General features: G+C 43.3%; 1 protein-coding gene across 2 annotated transcripts in view; it reads right to left on the bottom strand.

The window, feature by feature from the left end:
- STK38L (serine/threonine kinase 38 like) overlaps positions 1-24064 on the bottom strand; it is a 46877-nt gene that overhangs the window by 4487 nt on the left and 18326 nt on the right. The window contains exons 1-13 of one of the 2 annotated variants that reach the window (XM_085049087.1): positions 18454-18702; positions 12894-13038; positions 11083-11134; positions 9677-9799; positions 9051-9134; positions 7307-7430; positions 6569-6723; positions 5581-5683; positions 4908-4969; positions 3969-4086; positions 3667-3790; positions 1969-2064; positions 971-1062 (exon numbers count right to left, since the gene is read on the bottom strand). In XM_085049087.1, coding sequence (XP_084905213.1) covers positions 971-1062; positions 1969-2064; positions 3667-3790; positions 3969-4086; positions 4908-4969; positions 5581-5683; positions 6569-6723; positions 7307-7430; positions 9051-9134; positions 9677-9799; positions 11083-11134; positions 12894-13027 — 1267 coding nt within the window. In that variant the 5' untranslated portion in view covers positions 13028-13038; positions 18454-18702. Of the gene's footprint in view, positions 1-970; positions 1063-1968; positions 2065-3666; positions 3791-3968; positions 4087-4907; positions 4970-5580; positions 5684-6568; positions 6724-7306; positions 7431-9050; positions 9135-9676; positions 9800-11082; positions 11135-12893; positions 13039-18453; positions 18703-24064 lie in introns of those variants that run through there. The other variant, XM_085049086.1, reaches the window with a different exon arrangement.

The following is a 24064-nucleotide window of genomic DNA, read 5'->3' as shown; positions in this document are numbered from 1 at the left end:
CACAAATATCAGCCTCCAAGGACTTCCTCCCTGCTTAAAGCTTCAGCAAGGCTTGTACAGCCTCATTTTATGAGCAGCCCACATGGCTGGCAAGCTGCACACTGACTTCTTTGTACTTCTCTAAAAATATTTTCACTCAAGAAACCAAAAGCAGAGCTTATATTTAGGTATCTACATGTACAGAACCATTTTCAGTGGGTCTGAAATGCCAAAACAATACAAATGTTCTTGGTATTCTCCAAACAGGGAGTTAAACAGCTTAGGCACTGGAGATAGGTTGCTTTGCATCAAAAGGAGAATCATCCTTGCCATTAAATAAAAACCATTTCAGAAAAAAATAACCAACAGCTTTTGGATAATTTTTATGGCTCTTAACACAGCTACACTTAGCATTCAGTAATTAATCACTGTTAAACATCTGCCAAACTTCAAGTAACTGAAAGCAGGGGGATCTGGGAGTATTTGCATGTCAGAGAATCAAGTCTTATATATAAAAATTTCCTGTAACTTGCCAAGAGAAATCAACAATTAAAAAAAAACCCTGAAGTGATTTACAGAGCCACTCAGGTTCATAAATTACAGTTTTAAATAATCACTGTCTGAAAATTCTTACCTACATATATCTCAACAATTGTGTTTGGCACAAACCTCAAAAGTCATCAAAGATGAAAAGCAAATTAGTGCATGATGTTTTACTGGAATATGGTTAGACAGACTGGCAGACAACTCCACTGCTTTCTTTGCTCACGACCTGTGCGAACCATTTTTACCAATGGCTTCAACTCTTAAAATCTCTGGGCTTTGCAGCTATGAGAGATCAGAGGTTTACACTCATTGTTCAAAGAAAGTCTCTAGATTAACATGATTTGGGCATCAGAAAAATGAATATAAACAAAACTAAAAGCATCTGTGCAGTATTCTGGCATGTCACAGATGGAAATTTGGAGCTCACAATGGCAGCCTCACCCACCTGGCTGTAAAATGTCCGATTCAGGAAATTCATCGAAGTTGGAAGTATCATCAATACTTTTGATTTCTATAGGGATTGCAGCTGGTCTTTCCCTGCAAATAGAGATAAATGCCAGAAGAGTGAATACTAGGGAGAGAGACATGCAGTTCCAGTTTTAACTTAGCTTTTTGCAGTTGCAACACACCTTTAACGCAGAGCACAAGGGCTCCACAGAGTGCATCACAGATGAATCTGACTCGCCTGTTTGCTGACACCATGGGGAGATTGTTTGTTTCCCTATCCCTATTGATGTCTGCCTGGCAGGCTTGGGGCAAACATCATTTTCATTAAGTGAGAGAGCATTCCACACTTATCAGCCACACAGCTATCACTGTGATCTTGCCTGTCACCAGCCACCACTGTGGTTACATGTTTCACAAACCCAGCCCAGCAGGATTGCACTTGCATCCAGAGCAGCAGAGGTGTTGCTTTATGATTCCAGTGCTCATCAGCCTGGGCCTCATCCAAAACCTTTGCACTGTAGCTCCTCTTTGTGACACTCTGCATCTCTTGCCCAGACCAGGCAGGCTCTGGCACATTGCTGCTTTAGCAGCTCCACAATCAGGAGTTTTAAGGTGGCTTTGGAAACTGCCCAAGGAATCTGTCCCACCAAAGCACTCAGGCTGGAACACAGCACTGTGGGAAAGGCAGTGATTTACACCTGTAAGCTCATCACAGTTCTAATTACTACACCTAATTAAAACCACAGTCACCCTACAACTATTTCTTTCCATGCTGGGCAGTCTGGAGCAATCTGAGGTATCTCAAGACAGTTAAACTCTGATCATTCCTACAAATGTCAGCAAGGCCAGAAAACCTTCAGTGTCACCCACTTACTGCCAGTAGCTGCCTTTCAAAATGAAAGATGAATTGGAAATAATTATCCTTGACATCCCAGTATACGAAATTCTTGCTTTCATGGCTTTTATTCTCCCTGTAAAACACGTGTATATACATACCTGATATGTCCCCAGTCTACTCCTTCAAAAAATGGATGACTCTTTATTTCCTCTACTCCATTGCTACCAATTCTATTTTCTGAGTCGATACAAAACCTGAAAAAGGGGGAAGAAGGGAAACAAAGGGAATGTTACAATCAATTCGGACAGAAGCAACAGTATCCTGCATCAAGAATTTAAGATTTGTTCCAGAGAGCAGCAGAGGCTGAACCTTCTCCTCTGGACTGATGCTGAGCTGGCTGGAAAAGCCTCCCAGGTATCTCATCCAGGAGGTGGGAATACCAACACTTGGCCTAGGAATTCACTAAATCCCAGCCACCTTCTGCATGTATAACACAGCAGGTTAGGCTCTAAACTGTCTCCAATTAGAGAATAAAGTTCTTTTTCTTGTCGTTGAGTGTCACTGGGGAAGAAAATCTCCCTGTATTTGTATTGCAGCCCAGCAGGTTGGGTGGTGCCAAGGACTAACAATCCCCAAACCTTGTAATAACACTCAGCCAGAGCAGGCCACAGGATTTGTCAGGCCTTGTCTGAACTTAAGCTTATTTTAGTTTGGATTTATCTGTATCTATAACAAATACCTTTAGCTTTGTCTGCATCTCCCTTTAAGCCAAAACACACATTGCCCAACTTGTCCAAGCTGTAATGGACAAAGTACCCAATGCCCAGGTGGTTGTTGTCCAACCTGTTTTGATCTCATTTTAGTAGATTATCTGTAACTAAGATGTTTCACCCCATTTTAAACCCTTCTCCTTGTGGGGACAAACTAATAAATTCAAGTAGTCATTGTATAAGTAGATTCATGAGCAAGACATGCTAACAAATATACTAAAATCGCCAAAAATTCCCCAAACACAGTCAGGATTGAGCAGGAAGAAATCCTCAGCAGTAATGCTGTACTCAGCCCAGCAGAGAACTTGGGATGCTGACAAGGAAGGTTGAGCAGAGCACTAGAGAAAAAAATACTGAAAATAACTGTTCTGCATGAACTTATTAATGAGGGTTAGCAATAATTCAATTATTTGAGCTGTCAGTATCACTAACTGGATGCAGGATAACTATTTCTTGTGTTATGTTTGTTATGTTTTTGTAGGTTACTGGAGCATTGCTTGAACAAATAATAAATCTAGGTCTCTGAAGTACATTCCCCTTTTTGCCTGTAACAAAATTGTGTAAGCCTGTAACATTAATTTTAAAAAAGGAAAAAAAAAAAAAGGAAAAAATATCAAACCCCAAATCAGTGTGCTCCCAACCCAGCCCTTCCAGGACAAGAGAGCATTTCTGCCTGACTTTGTCACCAAAACCCTCACAAAAACATCAATGCAAATTGAAAATGGGAATTTTGAAAGAAGTGAGTAAATCCAAAACATCCAAAGATTTCTGTTCAGGCCATTAAATAATGGTGAATTTTTATTTTCTTGCCCCCTCTGAGAAGAGAAGAATTCCGTGTTGATCACTTTCTTTTTGGTCTGCTCTGTTTCTCCTGATACCACAGTGCACATCAAGGTCATTCCAGCTTATTCTTCCATGTTAAACAAATGGCAAAGGGAAAAGGACTAAAAAAATCCATCAAGGATGGTGACAGAAGAAACCAGCCTTCCCTCCAACATAAAGCTTCCTTCAGACAGAAGAGGAATTTACCCTGATGGAGGAAAACCCTGGCTAGGCAAAGGCCAGAACTAGGCTTTCGTTACTGACCTTAGAATTAAATCCTTTGCTTTCTCTGAAATGGGCACCTCTGGAGGAAATACCAACGTTTCTTTCCAGTTCATAACTTTCCTGTAAGTCTCTTGTGGTGTTTCTGAGCAGAAAGGTGGATATCCTGCAGGAACAAATAAAAAATTAGTAGGATTTTTCCAGCAGAGCAGTGACCTGGGCCTCTGCTTTTGTCACTGAGGCTCCCAACTCTAACAAGCCTTAGCCAGAAGTTTTCTCTTCTGAACAAACTGAACAAACCCTGTTACCTTTGAACAATTCTTAAGCTGGGGTTTTTAACATACCTATTAGCATTTCATACATGATCACTCCCAAGGACCACCAGTCACATAGCTTGTTGTACCCAGTCTGCATAAACACTTCTGGAGCAATATAGTCTGGGGTTCCCACAGTAGAATATGCCTGGAAAAAAAACAACATTCTCTTTAAAAGATAAATGCTGAGGCTTTGCACTTTGCATTACCTTTTCATGGGGATTCACATACAGGATCTTGTTAGGGTGAGCAAGAATGCTTAATTTGAGAATTCACAGGAACTAGAATCACAAAAATACTATTCTTTTATATTAATAAACACAAAGAACCTCAAAAATAAATGGCCATCATCCTCTCAAATGTGATGAAATCATAGAATATTGCAACTGCAATATCAGAAAGTCATCTTAGTTAAACTTCCAGGTAGCTGCATTACAAAAATACCCAGGGAGTTCTATTGATGTGGGCTTTGTTTATTTTTAAAGGGATAATCAGTGGCAGATTCCCATGTGTGACACTCATAGTACACTAGCTGCATATTGGGAATTTCTCTTTACTGATGAAAAATCTTCCATGGGGCATGACGGAGAGAAAAGACCCCAAAATCCAACAAAAAAACCCTCAAGACCAAAAATGTCCACCAAGAGGAGTTTTGCCACAAAAGTATTTTACTTTCATTTGTCTGACCATAAAGAAAACACTTTGTTTTAATGAACAGACCCGAGACATTTAGAGTTGAACCAATGGAACACCAAAAATGTAGCTCCTTTTCCAACAGTGTTGATGCAAGTTGTCATTTTGGCCTTTTAATTCCCTCTGTGGGACTGTTTTTGAGAGCTTGTAAAGAGCAACCTATGAGGATCTTGCAGGTTTTGAAAACCAGTAGCATTAGTGATGGGTTTTAATTTAACATTTTCTGTAAATAGTTTAAAAGCAAAACAAGAATTATGCATTATTTAATTAACTCACCAGCTGTCGCCTGTTCTTCTTCCATGTTTCTGCTTTCCTCTTTGAGTTCATATTCTGAAATGCTAATTTACAAAATAGTTATTAAATAACAAATGCATTTGTGAGAATTAGGAGAAAAAAGATTGATAAGGTTCCAGTTTTAAATAACTATTTTGTAGGTTTAGAATCCTTTAGTCTAGAAACAAATTCTTGATTATAACTGAAAATGGGAACGTGAGAATAACTACTGGTTAATGCACAGCTGAAACTCATGGAAGTAGGACACATCATCAGCAATTCTAAATTAGAACTTGCTAAAATTTTTAGAACAGCTTCTGAAAAGTTTCATGACACTGTCACTGACTTCAGTTGGGTGGCACATGAAACCCATGTCCCTCCTGAAAGAGCAGTTCTGTACCTTCACTAACATTATGAAAAATACATTAAAATATAGATACATTACATGATGTGTATTCACATCTCTGTGTGAATGTGCAAAAATACATGATCACTGTAGAAATCATAATTTCATGCCTGTGAAATGCTTCCATGTCCCAGGGAACAAGCATTTCCAGTTTTCCAATTAAATGCAATCAGCCTGCCCCATTTTGCTTATCCCAGCAGAAATACATGTACAAAGTACAGCTGCAGCTCAAAACCATTTACATGTTAAACTAGGACAGCTCATACTCACAGAAGTCACTTGGTGGGTTGTGTGTGAGATTCCTGTAGAACTCTGTTCTGTGGGCTTTCTTTAAACCTGTGCAGAGCCCAAAATCAGACAGCTTTACGTGACCCTAAAATAAAAAAAATCAGAGAACATGAAACCATTATTTAGATAGGTAGTGCTTGAAAAAAAAAATTTAATCACTGCAGATTCCTCCTCAGGCCATGATGGACTTGTACAGGACTAGTAGGGAAGCTATGACTGAACCTTGCTGTACTGGAAAAGTGTGTTTTCTCTCCAACAGGCTATTGCCTCCCAGGAACGGTTCTATCTGCAATTTCACAACAGCTGAGGGCAGCTATTTGCCTTGTTTTGTTTTGAACTGGATACCACTGCAACTGAGAAAGCCCACAGGACTAAATTCCTTTGTTTTATTTTGATGGAAACCTTGACTTTAATCAGGTTTCCAGACATCAGTGCTAGATGGAACCTATCAAACCTGACAGACTTGTGCATGTTATGATAATGCCTGGCCTCCACCATCTTAAAGATCTTTTCCACCCTAGATAATTTCACAATTTTGTGATGCTTACTGGGTCCATTTCATGGCCAGAATGGTCAGTCTAACTGAGGGAGCTTCCACAGGTGAGTGGGTGATGAAAACAAATGAGGTAACTGTAGGAATTGCACTAGTTCTTGAGCATTGTCTGTTTTTTCCATCGTTACTTCAAGATGCATGAAAGCAAGAGTATCACCTTTAAATGTGTATGAATATCAGCATCTGGTCACCCTGAGTGGATCCACTCCCTTAAAAGCCTTAATATGATTAAAAGGCTTCTCAGTAAGATTTGGCTTTGTTTAAGCACAGTGGTGCCCTCCAAGGGAAATGCAGTGGCCATTCCCTGCCTTCCCTGCAGCCAGGTTACATCTCTGGGGTGGCACCAGTGGCTCCCACTGATCAGCACCAGGATCTGGGATCTGGAATGCACCAGCAGTCTGTGAGCCCAGAACGTGCCTTGGCATCCAGCAGGAGGTTGTCTGGCTTGATGTCTCTGTGGATAAATCCGAGCTGGTGAATGGCATCGATGGCCAGCACTGTCTCAGAAATGTAAAACTGTGTCTCCTCCTCTGATAAAGTGTCCTTCTTCATTAGTAAGGTCATCATGTCACCTAATCAAAGAGAAGGAAATACGGCTTAGGGATCAGAACATTTTAAATCATGAGACTTATGTGAATTACAAGACTATAAGAAGCCCCAGTAGAATCCAAATTTAACCTTGTAACTGGCCTTATGGTTACTAATTATAAAACTATTACTGCAAGGACCTACAAACCCAACTTACATTTTCAATAAGCTGGATGTACAACTGTTGAAAATCCTAAATAGGAATTTTAATGGAATAGCCCAGGAAAATATAGTGAATTTTTACACACATTAAATTTACTGCACAAACTGTTTGAACAAGGGCTTTTCATTTGTTTTGTTTTTACTGGTAACAGCTTCAGCAGTAAAAAGCAGAAATTTCTAGTAGAATAATTACTTCATTCAAGTCTGTTTAACAGCCCTTCACAACCTTTCTCCTTTCCCTAAAAATCAGGAATGGTCACATGACTGGAACTTCATTTAAAAGAGCATTAACAGTTTTATTATCACAAATTACACAGCATGTTTGTTTCTAACATGTCATGAAGCAACCAACAGAAGTTAAGCAAGAAGTACCTGTACCACCTGATGCCACAGCATCCAGCTTACCTCCAGGTAAGAACTCCATGATCAGGTAAAGGTTCCTTTTATCCTGGAAGCTGTAAAACATTTTCACAACCCAGGCTCCATCTGCTTCAACCAAAATATCTCTTTCTGCTCTGATATGGGCCACCTAAAAATTTTTTTTTAATTACTGTTAATAAAGGACAGATATTTAAATATTTCAACAAGAAACATCATATTACACTCCTAGTCCTGCAACATATTTTCATGCCCTTTAGCAAAGGAACTATTTTTCTAGCTCTTTCCATGCTCATATTTTCCATTATTTTTTAGTAGATCCTAGGGTTTCTCTGAAAACACAAAGCACAGCTTGTAAAGCTGACTTTTTTGTTAGAAAGAACTGACAAAGATGGTGGAAAAAGTGCAAGTGAGTTCAGGAATATCTGACCTTGCTCAAGATATTCCCAGCTAAGGCTTTGGAAAATATATGGAAAGCTGTTACCCCATAATTTGCTGGAAGTTAAGAATAATGGAGATTGGAGGAAGGGTGTGTGTTTTCACTACAATGTGCCCTCATCCTGGAGGAAAAATTGAAGACACATACATGGAGAAATATTTCCTGACAGCTGTTAGAAAAGCAGCAAACAGTCTTCTGCATCTCCTCCCCAATTCTACTGGTGAGGAGCATTTTTACATTTATCTTGTCACAGGGTTGCATGGAGCAAAGGTTCTCCCTCTGCAGGAAACACTTCAACTTGGATTTATCTGGCTTTACTTAGTCTCCTTAGAAAAATATTTCTTTCCAACCTCCACTCCTCGATGCAGTTCTAAAACACAATAGGAAAACTTTGCTTAAAAATAGCCAGGATTTCTCCCAGTGCTACCAGGCTTGGGCAAAAAAATACTAGAAGATTTCTTTATGTGTGTCCTCTGTTGCTGTCCATGGAATAATCCAGGCAATGAAAATTCCAGCAGAAACACACTCTCCAGGGAAGATCACTGTTCCAAACGGAAGGTAGAGTGTGAGCTCAGATTCCTTCCCACATCAGGTTATGAAATGGGAGCAGGACCACACAAATCCAGGCTGCTCTGCACACCATGCTGCCCTTCTAGTTCCCTAAATTCAGGGCATAGGCTGAAAAGCCTGTGCCAGGAAAAAAGAAAATACCACTGTTGCAGGGAAATGATGTGCAAGTGATGGGTAAGGTTTGGACTTGTAAGAAAGAAGTTGTCTTTTATCTACTCTTTCACTTGAGTCACCAACCCTGGATTTCTCTGCTTTGTGGTGCTAAAGTACTTGCTGTGTCCTCACAGTGAATTGTTAGCTAAAAAGTAAAAGCAAAAACCAAACCAAACTAACAAAATCAAAGAAAAAAAACCCAACAAGATTAGACCCAACTATAAAGCAAACCCAAGGAAGACAAAGCTCATGAACAATGTGATTTCTGCTGGTTTTCTTTAAAAGAAAACATCAAATATCTCAGTTTTCATTTTGGCACAGGATAATTTTTCAAGAAGCATTTTCCTTGAAATGCAGTTTTACATGTTCAGTAGTGTAAGCTTTGTGTTGATAAGGGGAGAAAAATATAATCTCTGTCACTATTCCAAATTGGTTGTAAATAAAATATTTTAAAATATTTTTCTAGAAACTAACTTCTGCTTCTTTTGTGCTGTGGTAGCAACTCCATGGATCCTTTGGGCTGCCAGACCACTACAGGGGCTTTCAAAGATGGAAAATATTTTCTAGACAGGGTAAGTTTGAAATTTAGGGGACTTATATACCACAAACCTGCTCTTTCTCTAGCATATCTGCTTTTCTCAGTATCTTCATTGCATATATATGACCTGTATCCTTCTTCTGAACAAGGCGTACCTTTAATGAGAGAGAGAGAACCCAGTCAGTCTCCTCTGCATCAGAAATCTACTGGAAGGCTCCAAATTGCCAGGCATGGAAAAGTTCTTTTGTTAAATATTTAGAAACACATTGAAAAAGGAATTATTCTGCACCATGTACAACACTAACACTAGTGGTGAACAGCTATTGTTTGAGGAAAGGTCAGCAGGCACAGGGAATTCCAGGGAGCTTGGACTGTGTACACTGAAATTCAGAAGAAATTATTGATGGGACACAAGGCACAAAGGAGGTTTGTGAAGAGGAGCTGTGCCACTGCAAATCCATGATTTCAAGGGGCTGTGTGGGCAAGATCAGTGTGGGAAGCCATGGGAAATGAAGGGCCTCTCCAGGAGCTTTGAGGAATTGGTGCACGTGATTAATTACTAGACTTACCACACTTGGAGAATGACACAAGCAGCTGCTCTTCTACAGCAAAACAACTCATTCAATTGTAACTAAAATGCTTCATTACAGTGGTCCATCCCATTTTAATACCCTGTTCCAGCAAGAATGCCACAAACCTCCCCAAATGCTCCTCTTCCTATGACTTTCAAAGACTCGAAGTCATCCAAGCCGAGCCTGGTCCTCTTGAGCCGCAGGAACTCTGTTTCCTTGCGAGCGTGCTGTGACCTGCGCAGCTTTTTCTGAGGACACACACAGCAATCTGTCAGTCATTTGGCAGTAGAGGGTCAAGAAATGCACCCTCCCCTCCTGGGAAGTTCTTCTCTGAATCCTTACAGCAGAAACACTTTTCCTTTTATATTTCTTTCTGAATTTCTCAAAGTATGATCTGCGAGTGTGGCCTTTTCTATAGAAGCCTCAGGCACAGTTTCATCTTTTTTTTTTTTTTGGTGGGTGGTGATATTTTATTTTTATTGCTTAGTTATTAAAAAAAGAGTAAGAAAAATAAGGAAGAAAAAAATATCATACAGGTCCAAACAAAGTGTATCAGTCCCAAGGCCAAAGTTACTGCCTGAGGCAAGGACTCTTCATTTGGGGCAGTGTGAAGGATCAGTAAAAGCTGAAACTTGCACCCCACCAAAAAGAATGATGACAGGCAAGAAGGAGCTTAGCAAGCAGCAGAGGTCCTGATTACAGATCCACAACAAAATCCATTTGGTTTATGGCAGGCAAACACTCATTTCTGAAAGAAAAATCTGTCCAAATGCCATGGTATATTTTGTCTGATGAAAATGTCAACAGGATTCACCTCAGGGAAGACAAATGCTGCTCCCAAAGATGCTGAGATGTCAGAGACTGCTAAGGAGGTCCATGGATCAGGCACCTGCCAGTCTCTGTGCTGGGATTACAGCATCCTCTAAAGCCACAAGATGGCAATACACACCCACATTCGTTTTCCCACTTCCCAGGAGTTACAGCAGCCACAAAAACTCAGAAAGGACTGAGACACTCTTCCTACTTATTCCCCAGCCTATTCTGAAGGCAAACATGGTGTAAAATGGGCCTCAGAAAAGCAACTTATTGACCAAAGTTCTGAGACGTGGCACCAGAGATCCCTCCTCACCTGTATCCAAGTGGAGAAAAGGTGTGACAATTTATTGTTTAAATAAAGAAAAATTGGTTCAGCATTTTGCTTTCTATCCCCATCTAACCACATCATCTTTTTTTTTCTTCCCAAATACAAGAGCAAACAATTTTAATCTTTGAAAAGCTTGCTATATACTTTCTGTGGCTATGTCTCTTAAGAAATACAGGTAGCATGGAAAGCCCTGGCTAGCTATTGCAAGTATCATTCAAGCATATTCCCAGCTTTCCTAATAAACAGGTTATTTACAGGGGCAACACTCATGTGCAAAATGAAACTTACTGTCATGCTGGCTGATGTTTCTGTGAGCTCCTCAAATGCCCATTTGAAGCAGTGGGACAAAACCAAAGCAGTTTGTAAGGTTACTTAAGCAGTATTTACCTCCTCATCTGCAAGGCCTTCCTCTTCCATAGCCACTTCCAGCTTCTTCTGCCTGCCAAGGGGAGAAACAGGGGATTGCTTTTATTATTATAAATAATATAAATTATAATACTTTTTATTATGTATTAAAACCAAATGTAACACTACAGCAAGTCAACACCTTTGCTTCACATACTTCAATTACTGAAGAATTTGCCTCAAATGGAAATCTGAAGGCAGACAGCCCCACTCCACCCAGTTACTCATTTGTGAACAAAGCTGTGGAAATGGTAGAAGCAAATTTAAGCACATCCTTATGTATTTGCAGAATTAGGCATTAAAAATACAAACACTATAATGATAAATTGTTTCATATATCTTCTTGAATTAAGGCTGTTTTTGTCAATGAGGATTACAAACCAGAATAGAAATGTTTTTTTCACCGTTTCTATCTCCAATTCTACCCCCTCCGTGTGACCACCTCCCTGTGGGTCACACAGCTGCTCCTGCCCCCCTCAGAGCTGTGCCAACCAACTCTACCCTGCTGGATGCACCATCCTCTCCTCCCAGTGTCCTGCCCAGGCCAGGGCTCCCAGCTCCAAGGCTCCTCCAAAGGGTGCCATGCCAGGCTGGGAGGCTCTGAGTGGGGAGCAAAGCCTGAGAACACCCCACAGGGGGCAGGGGGTCAGCAGATGGCAGTGTGGCTGCAGGACTCCTTTGTTTCCACCCACAGGATGCTGCTTTACAGCTGTAAGGGTGCAGCTCTCTGAAGGCTGGTTACCCCACAGCAGCAGCCAAGAATTCAAAGGCTTAGAGCCAGACTGCTGGTGCCTTTCTGCACTTTGGGAAGTACAGCAAGATCCCCTAAATTAAAGGCCCTCCATAGACAGTCTATTCTCCTAACTGGAAGCAACTCCATTACATGGAATAATGACTAAATGTGATGAAGATAGAAACCCTGCTGCTTGACTGAAAACCCTTCAATTAAAAACATATTACCAGGGGGATGATAATTTCACACACTAATGACAATCCAACACAACATTCATTCTAATCAAACACTTGGTGCTTTGACACTTGAATTAAGTGGCACTTCAGCACCTCAGAGACAGGATTGGGCACTGCTGGGAGAAGCTGAGTGGGGATGACCAACACATACTCCCATGTAAGGAGTACCAGTCAGCCCCACCCAAGTAGAATTTACACAGGGGGATTACATTATTCCCAGAAGTCTTCCTGCCCACCAGAGAGCCTCTAAAACCCTCCATCATCAACCCCTCAGTTCTTTACTGCCCCTTATTTCCACCCCAGCTCTCTGCCTCCTTTCCTTATCCCTTCACCCTGGCCCACACCTCTCCATCCTGTTCCCTATCTCCTATACACTCCCTCCTGCAGGGTCTGGGAGTTGTTCTTGGCATGAGCTCCATGTTGCAGAGCAGGAACAGACACCACAAACCACTGCCTCACCCCAAACCAAGCTCCCACCCCTCAGCAGCTCTGCAGAGTTCATTCCCTGGGGCACATGCAGAGAATCAGAGGTCACCAACCCACACAGAAGGAGAAACCTCACAGGTGCTGCAAAACAAGACCCTGCACAGAGCAGTTTCCCCAAAGTAATTGATGAAGAGATAAATTGCAGGAGAACACCAGAAGTGGAGGTTCTTGATCACTCTTCAAGTTCCCCCAAAGGCAGCCTGGGCCCTTCAGGAATTTGCTCCCTGCCAGCACATCCAGACAAGCTTCCCAGAGCTGCCCCATCCCTGGGGATTGAAGAGCCTTTGAACAAACACCAAGAAAAGCTGCAGAGGGGTGAGAGGAAGCAGAGGCAGTACCTGGTTTCCCTCTCCTCGTGCTGGATAATTAGGTTGCTGTAGAAGTTCTCCAGCGTGAGTTTGGCCACCGTCACTCTCTCCCGGGTGTGGTTACTCATGGGAAAGGATGTTGTAGTCCCTGCAGTCATCGCCATGGTAACATGTACTGAAACAGAGCAGGTCAAATCATTACTCACTTCAAAAATAAAATCTAAAAAAATACACATCCCTCTTTCCCACTCTCCATCTCCAAATTCTTAGGCACTCCAGAACTCACAGGAATGGCACTGTTCTTTACATATAAAAATCTCCATTATGAAATTATAAAATTATGCCAAGACAGCTGGAGGATGTGCTACCCACTCTCTAAAAAAATAACAACATGTTGGCAAAACAAAGAGTGAATCATAGCAAAGAGCAAGGCACGCTGGGCAGCTCACCCAGCTGTGCTTGTCCACAAATAAGGAAAATGTTCCTCTGGCAGACCTGGGTCCAGCCTGGGGAAGGGAAAAGGGGAAGCAGAGAGAAGGATCAGGCAGCTCCCACAGCTGGACTTGTCATAACTCTGTGACAATTGCAGACTCTAGAAATTCTAGATGCTAAAAAAAGGATGGGATAAAATGAGACAGCAAATGGACCAAACCCCTAACCCCAACCCAGAAGAGAACTTATTTCAAGGATAAAGATAACCATAAAATATATTTGAATTTTAAAGCTGCTCAACAAAGCAGACAGGGAACTTATAACATAGGGCACACAGTCACTAAGCACCTAAAAACTGGGAAGAGAGAAGAAAGAAAGAAGAAAGAAAGAAGAAAGAAAGAAGAAAGAAAGAAGAAAGAAAGAAGAAAGAAAGAAGAAAGAAAGAAGAAAGAAAGAAGAAAGAAAGAAGAAAGAAAGACGAAAGAAAGACGAAAGAAAGAAAGAGGAAAGAAGAAAGGCTGCTCTCCTTGAGAGCTTTCATCTTTAACCCAAAGAACTTGGGTATACTGGAAAAACACTTTTTGCTGCTGGAAAAAGACATCTCAGGGCAGTTCTGAGTGCCCTGCAGCTGATCCAGGAAAGCCAGGGGACATTAAAAAAACCAAAACCAAAACCAGCACAGTTTGTCCTAAGATTCATGCCATACCTAGAAGTGGGTTGAGGTGCTTTAGGAGAGCCTCATGGAAGAAAAGCACGAAGAGCAGCATCTCAGCCCCACTCTCATTTGTTCAGGTTATTTTGAAGTTAGTTTTGGAAAATTACACGGAAGTACACGTCACAGAACCATGGAATGGCCTGATTGGAAAGGACCTTAAAGATCATCTCATTCCAACTCCCTTCCCAGAGCAGGGACAGCTTCCACTATCCCAGGTTGCTCAGAGCCACATCCAGCCTGGCCTTGGACACTGCCAGGGATCCAGGGGCAGCCACAGCTTCTCTGGGCACCCTGTGCCAGGGCCTCAGCACCCTCACAGGGAACAATTTCTTCCCAAAATCCCATCTAAACCTTAGTAAACTTAGATGCTCTCTGTCAGTGTGAAGCCATTGCCCCTTGTCTTGTCACTCCAGGCCCTTGTCAAGAGTCTCTCTCCACCTTCCCTGTAGGCTCCCTTCAGGCTCTGGGCTTTCTTTTTATTATTTACTTAATCCTTCTGTTTCACCAGGGGATTGTGAGGAAGACAAATCCCTAATTAGGCTTAATTTAAGCAGATCCAAATACCTTTTAAGGTGAACTGATTAGGGGTTTCATCTAGAAGAAAACTTGCACGTCCACACTGGGGCAGGAGGATTGCTGGACTCTGCTCCAGGCTCTTTGTTTTGATTCTGCCTGCTACACTAGGAGAGGGTGGGATTTTATCCTGTGGATTTTTCATTGGATTTGATGTGACAATAGGATATTTGTTGCCAGAAACGCAGCTGCTGTGTCACAAATAAAGAGGTTTTATAGCATCATGTAGAGATTATTTTAGCTGTGTATTTTGAAGAGCACAAGATGCCAGAATTCTCAGAATAAAAATATATCTCCCCATAAAGACACAAAGAGGTTTTAATGGCACTACAGCTGCTTCAAAGTGATGCCCATGTTTCTATTTTTTAATCAATCTTTTATCCCCTTCAGTTTTCTACTAAAGAAAGATGAGATCTGTCAGTTCCTAGTAGCATTGACTAAAAACTAGGAGGTTCTATTCTTCACACAGAGACATCTCCCATGCTGGACACGTCTCCAAAAGCTCAGAGAACTTAGCATTGGTCTCACTGTTGTGTTTATTGTACAATTTTACACTTTTCCCCTTGATAGGTGGGAAAAGATAAATACAAAGAAGTTGATAAGAGCAAATCAAACAGAGAACTGCTGACCATGCACCGGCACCTGTGATGAAGTTATTTCAAGAAATGACTTAACAGAGTAAAAACCTGCCTTCTGATAATTTTGGAACATCAGGATAGAGCAGCATTAACCCAGGCTTGAAATGGATTAACCTTTACTTAAGGTATAAGGGGCACACTCTAGCACCGGATATTTCTCCTTTGCACTTCTTGTGCTCCTGGTAGGATAAAACAACACTGCAACTTGATTTCCTGCTTGTTTGTTTTCCCCATGCTCTACACTCACAACTGCAGGCACTGCCAGACAACAAATCCAAAGTCACTGGGCTTTATTAAGCCTGTAAAAAAGGAGATCCCAATTGCAGCACTGGCATCTCCCATGAACAGCAGGGCTGACCATCACTGTGCTTCACAGGAGGGAAATACAGATGAGTGTCCCCAGTTAGCGCTGTCACCGTGGGGAAAAAAACCTACCCAAAACCACAACAAAGAAAATATTTGTACAACCAAGAGATGCCTTAAGCTCTCCAGATTCCCCAAAGTAAACGAAAAAGAGGACAGACCTGGCAGGAGGCGTGAGATATCCCACAAAATCCTATGTGAGTTCTCAGCTGAGAAAACCTCTTCAGCCTTTTTCCTCCTGTCTCTCTGCTTCCACTAATGAGCCCCCAAACACAGCACAAATCCACATCCCAAGCAAAATATTCAGCTGGGTGTCGCTAAGTGCAGACCTTAAACATGACCTTTACAAACAAATGATGCAGAGGAATGGGGGTGGGAAGGAAGGAGCTTCAAAGGAGGACCTTTTATTGACAGCACACTTCTTGTACTGACCTCACCACATTAACGAGAATGGTTTAAAAAGGTGCCACCCATAATTCTTGGAAATGCCCTCAAAAAGCCTGCTAGTTCACCCAAATTCACACCACTTTCATAATGGAACCATTCCACTCCTGCTGCATCACTGGCTTTACTTTTGGCTCCCTGGACCATGAAGAAGGTCATATGCAACCAGCTGGCCACTTTAGCCAAAACTCCTCTGGCTCGCAGGGATCTTTCCGAAGGGCCTGGAACATCCCCAACTGTGAGGAAGAAAGACATCAAACAGATCTAATCGACAGGAGCCACTGAGCCTGCAGGACAAGGGCTCAGAGCTGCAAGGAGCAGGGATGCCATATATGCTGCCTGGCCTAGAAAACAAGCCCGTGCCTCCTGCAGGGATGGCTGAACTTCCAGCCTGAGCCTCTCCTGATGCCTGCTCGGCTCCCAGCAAGCACCTGCAGCAGGGGGATAAGGACTTATGGATGTGCAGCAGCCGGGGAAAATCTTGCCACCACAGGCAGGTGGGACAACAGCACAGAGAGGAGGAGTGGAAGGATGTTCCTGAAGGATGAGGGAGAGCAGGGAACAGCTACAGACAGGGGAGAGCAGCCAAATGCTCCTGAACTGGAGTTTTCAAGAGATGGCTCTAAGCAAGTCTCTCCTGATCCATCATGGAATGGAATATTTCAGTTGGAAGGGTCCTCTCCTTCCTGGTAGAAAAATGTTGCCTAATCAAAGCATACATTTGACCTTTTTATTCCCAGATCTTTCCTGACTGGGAAGCAGAGAAAGGCCAAGCAGCATTTACTACAGCTTCAATCTGCACTCCCATTTGTCACAACAGTTCTAAGTCAAACTCTGCATCTGTTTCCCTGGAGGAGTTTCCACCGTTTAAAACCCCACACCCAGATTCTGCTACACCACTGGTAACTCAAACCCCACATCCTCTCTGGGGCACTTCTTGGCATCTCCCACAGCCTGTCATTAACGTTTTCATCAGACTAATGGATTAACTCTCCTGCTAATGAGAACAAAATTCACTGAGGCATCCAATCCCATCTGCTGTAGCAGCTCTGAAGAGGAGAGATGGAAGAAATCAAAGCACACTCCCCTGAAACACAGCACTTTGTGGGATCACTTTCTGATCAGGAAGGGATAAGAAGATAGAATTCAAGCCTCCTGCATGTCATCTTCAGCCCTCACAGCTTCATTTCGGGGCATTCAGGATGCCTCAAGGCAAGGGAGCACAGAGCTATTGCTTCGCAGGGAGAAAAGATGGATACTCTCAGTAATTTTAGAGCCTATTTATTGCTATGTGTCCAGGTAGCTCTAGACTTGAAAGACATCACCAAACATTTCAACTATAGCAATGATGAAGATTCAAATACTCAATCAGGAAAAAGAAAACCACCAGGAAACAAAACACCCCCCCAAAAAGCAGATTAAGTTTGTAGTTTCAGATCCTTCTAACACATTCTTCCAACCTTTGCCATTTAGTTTTTTACTGATTTCTCACTGAACTGAGGAAATAAACACGTGAGAGTACGCTACAAGCAGTGAAAATTCAAAACAGTCTTTCCAGCTATCTTCTTTATTGGAGGCTTTCATGTTTCTTGGGATAGTGCAGTAACCTGCTGGATCAATACTTGCTTTCTCTTGCCCAGATTGCCAGCCAAAGAGCCAGTGTGTGCCAGTGGGGCAGTGGTGGCTGGCAGGAGTGGCTTTCACTTCCCCAAGAACAGCTCTGAAGGGATCAGTCCCTTCACAGGCAAGTCTCCTGCACAGCTGTGGCAGTAAGAAAAGCCACAGGATATACTGAATAAGGATGGATCTATACTATCAAAGTAATCTGGATCTAAGTCACACAATGGAAATATCATTCTTATTTTTGAAGCCACATATGTAGCAGTTTTACAGTAGCCCTAGAATAAATTTACTCAAGACCCAGTGAATATTTAAGTTAGGGAGCAAACACCACATACAATTCTGCCAGAGAGAAAAACACCTTTTTTTTCCACATGACAGAAGGATGCTGCTCGATCTCCAATCTGGATTTACAATGTCAAGCTACACATATGTTCAGCAGAACAGGGAAGAGCAATCTTTCCTCCAAAACCACATCAATTCACAGAAAGACTGATAATAATTTTAATTTACCCACCCAAGCACACTCCTAAAGCCCAGCAGCTAGGAAGGCAGTTTGCAGTTACAGTAAAAACTGCCAAGTTTATGAAGTTTCCATTTAAAATTCCAAGGGAATTTGCCTCTTGAGTGAAAGCCTCTGGATAAGACAGATATCAAAACATATTTCTGCCTTTCAAAATTCCCGGTTTTTTTTCAGCACAACATTGAACTTGCTCCTGAAATGAAGTATACAAATAGCATTTTTCAAGAACCAGGAAGTAAAACAGAAACTCAGCAAACACATAGAGTTCAAGAAAGTGGGTACCTTCAGAAACTCCAGCTGTCACCACCGTGCCCAGAGCTGGGGCTCTTCTGGGTGAGAAGGGAGAGCAGACTCTGCTTGGCTCCTTCCAGAAAACACAGCCCAGCAACTCCCCAAGCCAGGAACTAAAACCCACAGCTGACAAGGATTATATTTAAAAAATGACAAGGATTATATTTTAAAAAATGAGATGCTATCTAGGAAAGCAGCATGGACACAGCAAAGCTTCGAGCACAAGCGCCAGCCCCACTGTCTCCAAGTTGTTTGAATTCTCCTAAAGAGAGACAGGATATATATAAAACTGAAAAAAACCCACCCACCATACACAAATAACAGCATGATTCACACCAAGGGGCAGTGGGCAGGGCCAGACAAATGAAAAAAAGCAGCCCAGGGCTCAGCAGGACGATGTGGAGGGACATACTGTGAGCAGCTTCTGAGACATGCAGCAGTATGTGGTGTGAGCACAGAGCAAAGATAAAAGTGCTGTACAACAGCTGAGAGATCCTGTGAGGGAACAGAAGGAGAAAGTGGCCACACTGTGCCATCAGCCCAGAGGAAAAATTACTTTCTGCACTACAGTTTCTGCTAGCACAGATTTGGCAACTGTGCCGTGCATATTTGCACCACCCAATTGTTTATAGTGAACCTCCTCCTGCTGAGGATCACAGACTGGTTTGGGTTGGAAGGGACCTTAAACCCATCCAGTTCCAACGTCCCTGCCATGGGCAAGGACACCTTCCACTATCCCAAGTTGCTCAGAGCCACATCCAGCCTGGCCTTGGACACTGCCAGGGATCCAGGGGCAGCCACAGCTTCTCTGGGCACCCTGTGCCAGGGCCTCAGCACCCTCACAGGGAACAATTTCTTCCTAATATCCAATCCAAACCTGCTCTCAGTCAGAGTGAAGCCATTGTCCCTTGTCCTGTCACTCCAGGCCCTTGTCAAGAGTCTCTCTCCATCTCTCCTGCAGGCTCCCTTCAGGCACTGCAAGGCCACAGTGAGGTCACCCCAAAGCTTCTCTTCTCCAGGTGAACAATCCCAATTCCCTCAGCCTTTCCTCCCAGCAGAGCTGCTCCATCCCTGGGATGCCCTTGGTGTCCCTGCTGTGGCTCCAGCAGCTCCATGTCCTTGCTGTGCTGTGCCTCAGGGCAGGATGCAGCCCTGCAGGGGGGCTCAGCAGAGGGGCAGAGGGGCAGAATCCCCCATGCTCTGCTGCCCACGGGCTTTGCTGCAGCCCAGCACAGGGCAGGGGGTGGTTCTGTCTTCATTTTCTATAACCCACTTTAAATCCAATTCCAAAGCTTTTGATTAACCTCCAGAAACACCCAAAACTCTACAGGACCCTGAAGTCTCCAAGCAGCAAGCTGACAAAAAGCCCCACTACTCCCATCTATGTCAATCATAAGCCAGTATTTGTCTACTCTTGGGGTGTGATCTTAATATTTGTGTTTTTGCTAAATACAGCTTTCTGTCCTCAAAGTTCACTCATGTCAACAAAAAACCCTTCAGTTCAATAGGTTTTGACCTAATATTCCCATTCCAGCCTCGGGGCGATGCTAGCTGCTCTTACTGAGGTTCATAATTATCAGATCAGCATGTTTGCCAAGCACTGCTCTGGGGTATGTTTCAGATAGAAAAATAAATATTTCATTCCTCCATAATTAATGTTTCCAGTAGTATCACCATTCACAAGCCCCTGTTTTATTTAATCTGCTATGTAACGGAAGCAACATTCCCTGCCAGATAAAACAAACTGGATATTTCAAGCACAGGTTCTTCTTCAGCTTTATTGCCACGACCAGGTCCTTCTGACACCTTTCAGTTTTTACAACAGTCCCTGTTTGGGAAGGGGAAACAAAATAAGACTGCAACAAGGCATCACTGACACTTCAGCATTTCATTCACCTTGTTTATTTACTTCATCTCCTTTAGCTTTCCTTCCCCAACATGCATTATGTTTGAGTAGGGGTGGTGGTTTTGCTTAGCCCAGAACATCAGCAAGGTGTTAACATTTAAGAGAAAGTTAAACCCCTCAGAAGCTGTTGTGGTAGGCCTGAAGAAGTGTCTGAGGGGTGGGGAGTGGCACAATGATGGTTCCTATATGTCCTGAGTGAAAGTTCTGGAAGTTTTCCATCAAGTCCATCAGAGCCAATCTCTGATGGCTCTGAAGGTGATGGACATGCTGCCGGCCAAGTCTGTGCCAGTTAGAGGTGGTAATTACACCTCTGTGAAAACATATTTAAGAAAAAAATCAAAACAAAGCAGGCATGCACTTCTTTTTAGCTTCTTTTTAGCTAGGAGGAGGTGAAAATATGAGAAGCGAGAACAGCATGGAGAGTGCCGAGGTCAGTGAAGAAGGTGGGGGAGGAGGTGCTCCAGGCGCCAGAGCTGAAAACTCTCTGCTAGCCACAGTGAAGGCCATGGGGGGGCAGGAGGTTCCCCTGCAGCCCATGGAGTCCACAAGGATCCAGAAATTCTACCCACAGCCCACGCCAGAGGAGCAGGTGGATGCCTGGAGGAAGCTGTGAACCAGTGGGAGTCTCATATAAAGAGTTAAAGCTGCAAAGGCCTTGCAAGGGAGAGAAAGGCCTTGCTCCTGAGATGGAAGCAGCCTGGCCTCAGCTTGGGAGAGTCTGCACCTTATGGACAAGAGGACTCCTGTTGCAGCAGAATTCGGGCAGGATGTTGCTCGTGAGATTGGACCCATGCCAAAGAAGTTCCCAGAGGACTGTCTCTTGTGGGAAGGACCCCTGGCTAAGTAGAGGACCTCTCTCCCTGATGGACTGACCAGAGAACAAACCCCTTACCCTGCCCCCTGCCCATGTTGTAGGTTGGAAAGAGGGAGGGGGGTGAACAGAGAAACAGTGTTTGTAGTAGAAGAATTGCAGTGATGAATAGATTTATGGACTAAGAAAAATACCCCATACCCTGCCACCCTACCTGAGTTGTTGGTTCGAAGGAGGGAGGGGGGTGAGTAGAAAAATGGTGTCTTAAGAGGGAGGGGGGTGAGTGAAGGAATGGTGTCTGAAGAGCTTATTTTTACCTCTCATTTATCCTCCAACTCTGTTAGGTAATTAAATCACTTTGCAACTTTAAGTTTGGAGCCTGTTTCCCCTTTGTCTGTGCATCCTCTTATCAGTGTCCTATCTCAACTCATGAATCCTGTGTGTGTTTAACAGGTTTTTTTCCTCTCCCCTCTCCTGCAGGTCTGCAGCAGGAGGGAGCAGAGGTGTCTGGCATTTAGTCAGGGTCAAACCCCGACAGTAGGTTTTGCTACTTTAAAGTTACAGAATTAATTATATTTGTTCTATTTAAAGTACCGCTAAGAAACCGAGTAAAATTAGCCCCACTGGAACAGGCTTTGCTATTTAAAAGCCAAAGATGTTCAAATGTTTTAGCCATTTTCAGTCATTCTTTCCCCATGGGGCATCTGTGTGAGGCACCCGTTATAGTCAGCTAAAAGCAGAAAGTGTTCCATGACTTGTGAACTAAAAGGAGGGGACACTCCCAGTGCCTGATCCCCACAGCCATGAGAAAACCCTGGGGAGACATTCACAGACACACAGGACTTGGGATGAAAACCCTGCATCAGTCCTGCAGCCACCGTGGTGATGATGAGGATGGTGATGAGGATGATGATGATACCAGGGAAACCCATGGGACAATGAGGCCCAGAGAGCATTTTGGGGTGTCAGCTGCTGGCTCCAACATCCTCCCTAAGCTCCAGAAGGGCTTAATGCACCCAAAAAAAGATGCTCTCAAGATGAAGGAAGGTACTTTCCCGCCTTGGGTTAGATTCCTAAACCTAAAATATCCCAAAATGTCGGTGTGGGTCTCTGATCAGAGCAGGCAAAAAAATCCTTGGCCAAACAGCAGGAACCTCCCAGCCCATGGCTGTGTGTGCTGTAAGCTGGCACGAGCTAGGACTGCCTCTGAAAGGAGCCATCCCATTTTCCATCCAACCATCTGTTTGTTGCCCTCCCGCTGCCACTCTGTGCTCTGCGCCAGCCTGACACGCTGCGTGACCCAGACTGAGCAACCATCACCAGGCTGAAACGATTCCTTTTAAAAATAGTTTGGGTGAGGCTGGTTTCACCTGCAGGGACCGACAAGAGCCACCCAGCCCCAGGCTGAGCCTGCTCATTCCTTCCCATGGAGTCTGTCCAAGAGTGGGAAATCAGCAGACAAGGCCTCCTCGTCTGTTCGTTTGGCTCGCAGAAACTAATCTCGGAAATCATTCCAACACACCCGCAGTAATGATAAGGAAATATTTCCTAATAAGGAATAAAAACTGAATATTGGAGTTGTGCTGCACTCCAGGATTTCCTGCTATTCAACACAGCTGAGCAGCAGAAGTCTCCCATGAGCAGCAGCCGTGATTCAGTTCTCTGCTGCTTTCGACGAGCAGCAAGCACAAATTCATTTCCCTGACAGGAAAAGGCACAGGCTGGCTGAAACTATGTATGGGTATAGAAGAGTATATAGGGGAATATATACATAAATTAAGTCTACCTACAGCTATGTAAGATACATAAACTCTGTTTATTTCCTTTTAGACTTAATCTTTTGTCCATTTCAAGTAGCAAAGAAACTTTTGATCCAAACGTCATAACCTTGGCTTTCACAAACAATGGGAGACTGGTCTTCTAAAGTTTAGAAACACCAATCCATTAAAAAGGTCACTTCCATCTCAGCTCCAATCGCCTCAGCCCTTGGTGATACAATTACATTCTTTATGCCCTGCTGTCAATAGCTCCGTCCCAAAGTTAGGAGCACATTTGGAGACATTCTGTGCTGAGAACATTCACTCAGCATTGAAGGACATGCAGTGACTTACCAAAATCTTCATGGGCTCAGTTCTTTCAAATAACTCATTTCATTTTCTTTCCTTCTTAAGCTAATCCAACCCTTTGGGGTTTAGCAGTACCCACTCAAACTGCCTCACTGTGCACGTGTGTGTGGCTGTGGGCAGAACTCCCCCACCCACCCCAACCTCACAGAGACAGGGGACACAGAGTGGCTGTCGTCCTGCTCCACCAGCAAGGATGGAGGGCTCGAGGCAGGACCAGGGAAGGAACAGAGGTGCTGCTGTATCCACACACTGTTGTCCTCCAAGGAGTGCTCCAAGCGGGAGGTCAGCTCAGGACAACACTCTGGATGACTAAATGAAGCATGAGGCATGATGAGGGAACCAGACCTGCAGCCCCAAGCAGCCACTCCTTTCTTCCAGTGTTTACCACTGGGTGCATTTTAATTTCCTGGGGACAAGAGAAATCAGTAGCTTGCTGGAAAGCCAACAATGCTCTGCACTGAAATTGCATTTCATAGCTTGCTTCAGCTCGCTTTTATCTGTCCTTTCTCCTGGCTCTTCTCAGCTTTCACAGTGCTGCAAATCTTTGTCCTCTCAAAAGTGTCTAAAAACAGGAAGCTCTTCTATTTACTGGAGTAATTGCATTCCTGTGCACTTAAGCCTTTACACAGCTTTTAGCAGGCACTTGCATCCAGGCATAAGAAAACATTGTTTTAAGACCTGTTAAATTAACCAGCATTTAAAAAGCTTGTGCTAACTATCTTGCTGCAATGTTTTGGATCATGAAATAGTCACAAACAG

Source organism: Lichenostomus cassidix, chromosome 1Aa, assembly GCF_008360975.1.
Source record: "Lichenostomus cassidix isolate B80296 chromosome 1Aa, HeHo_3.0, whole genome shotgun sequence".
Lineage (NCBI taxonomy): Eukaryota > Metazoa > Chordata > Aves > Passeriformes > Meliphagidae > Lichenostomus > Lichenostomus cassidix.
Note: the sequence above shows the minus strand (reverse complement) of the source record. Positions and strands in the feature narration are given on the sequence as shown.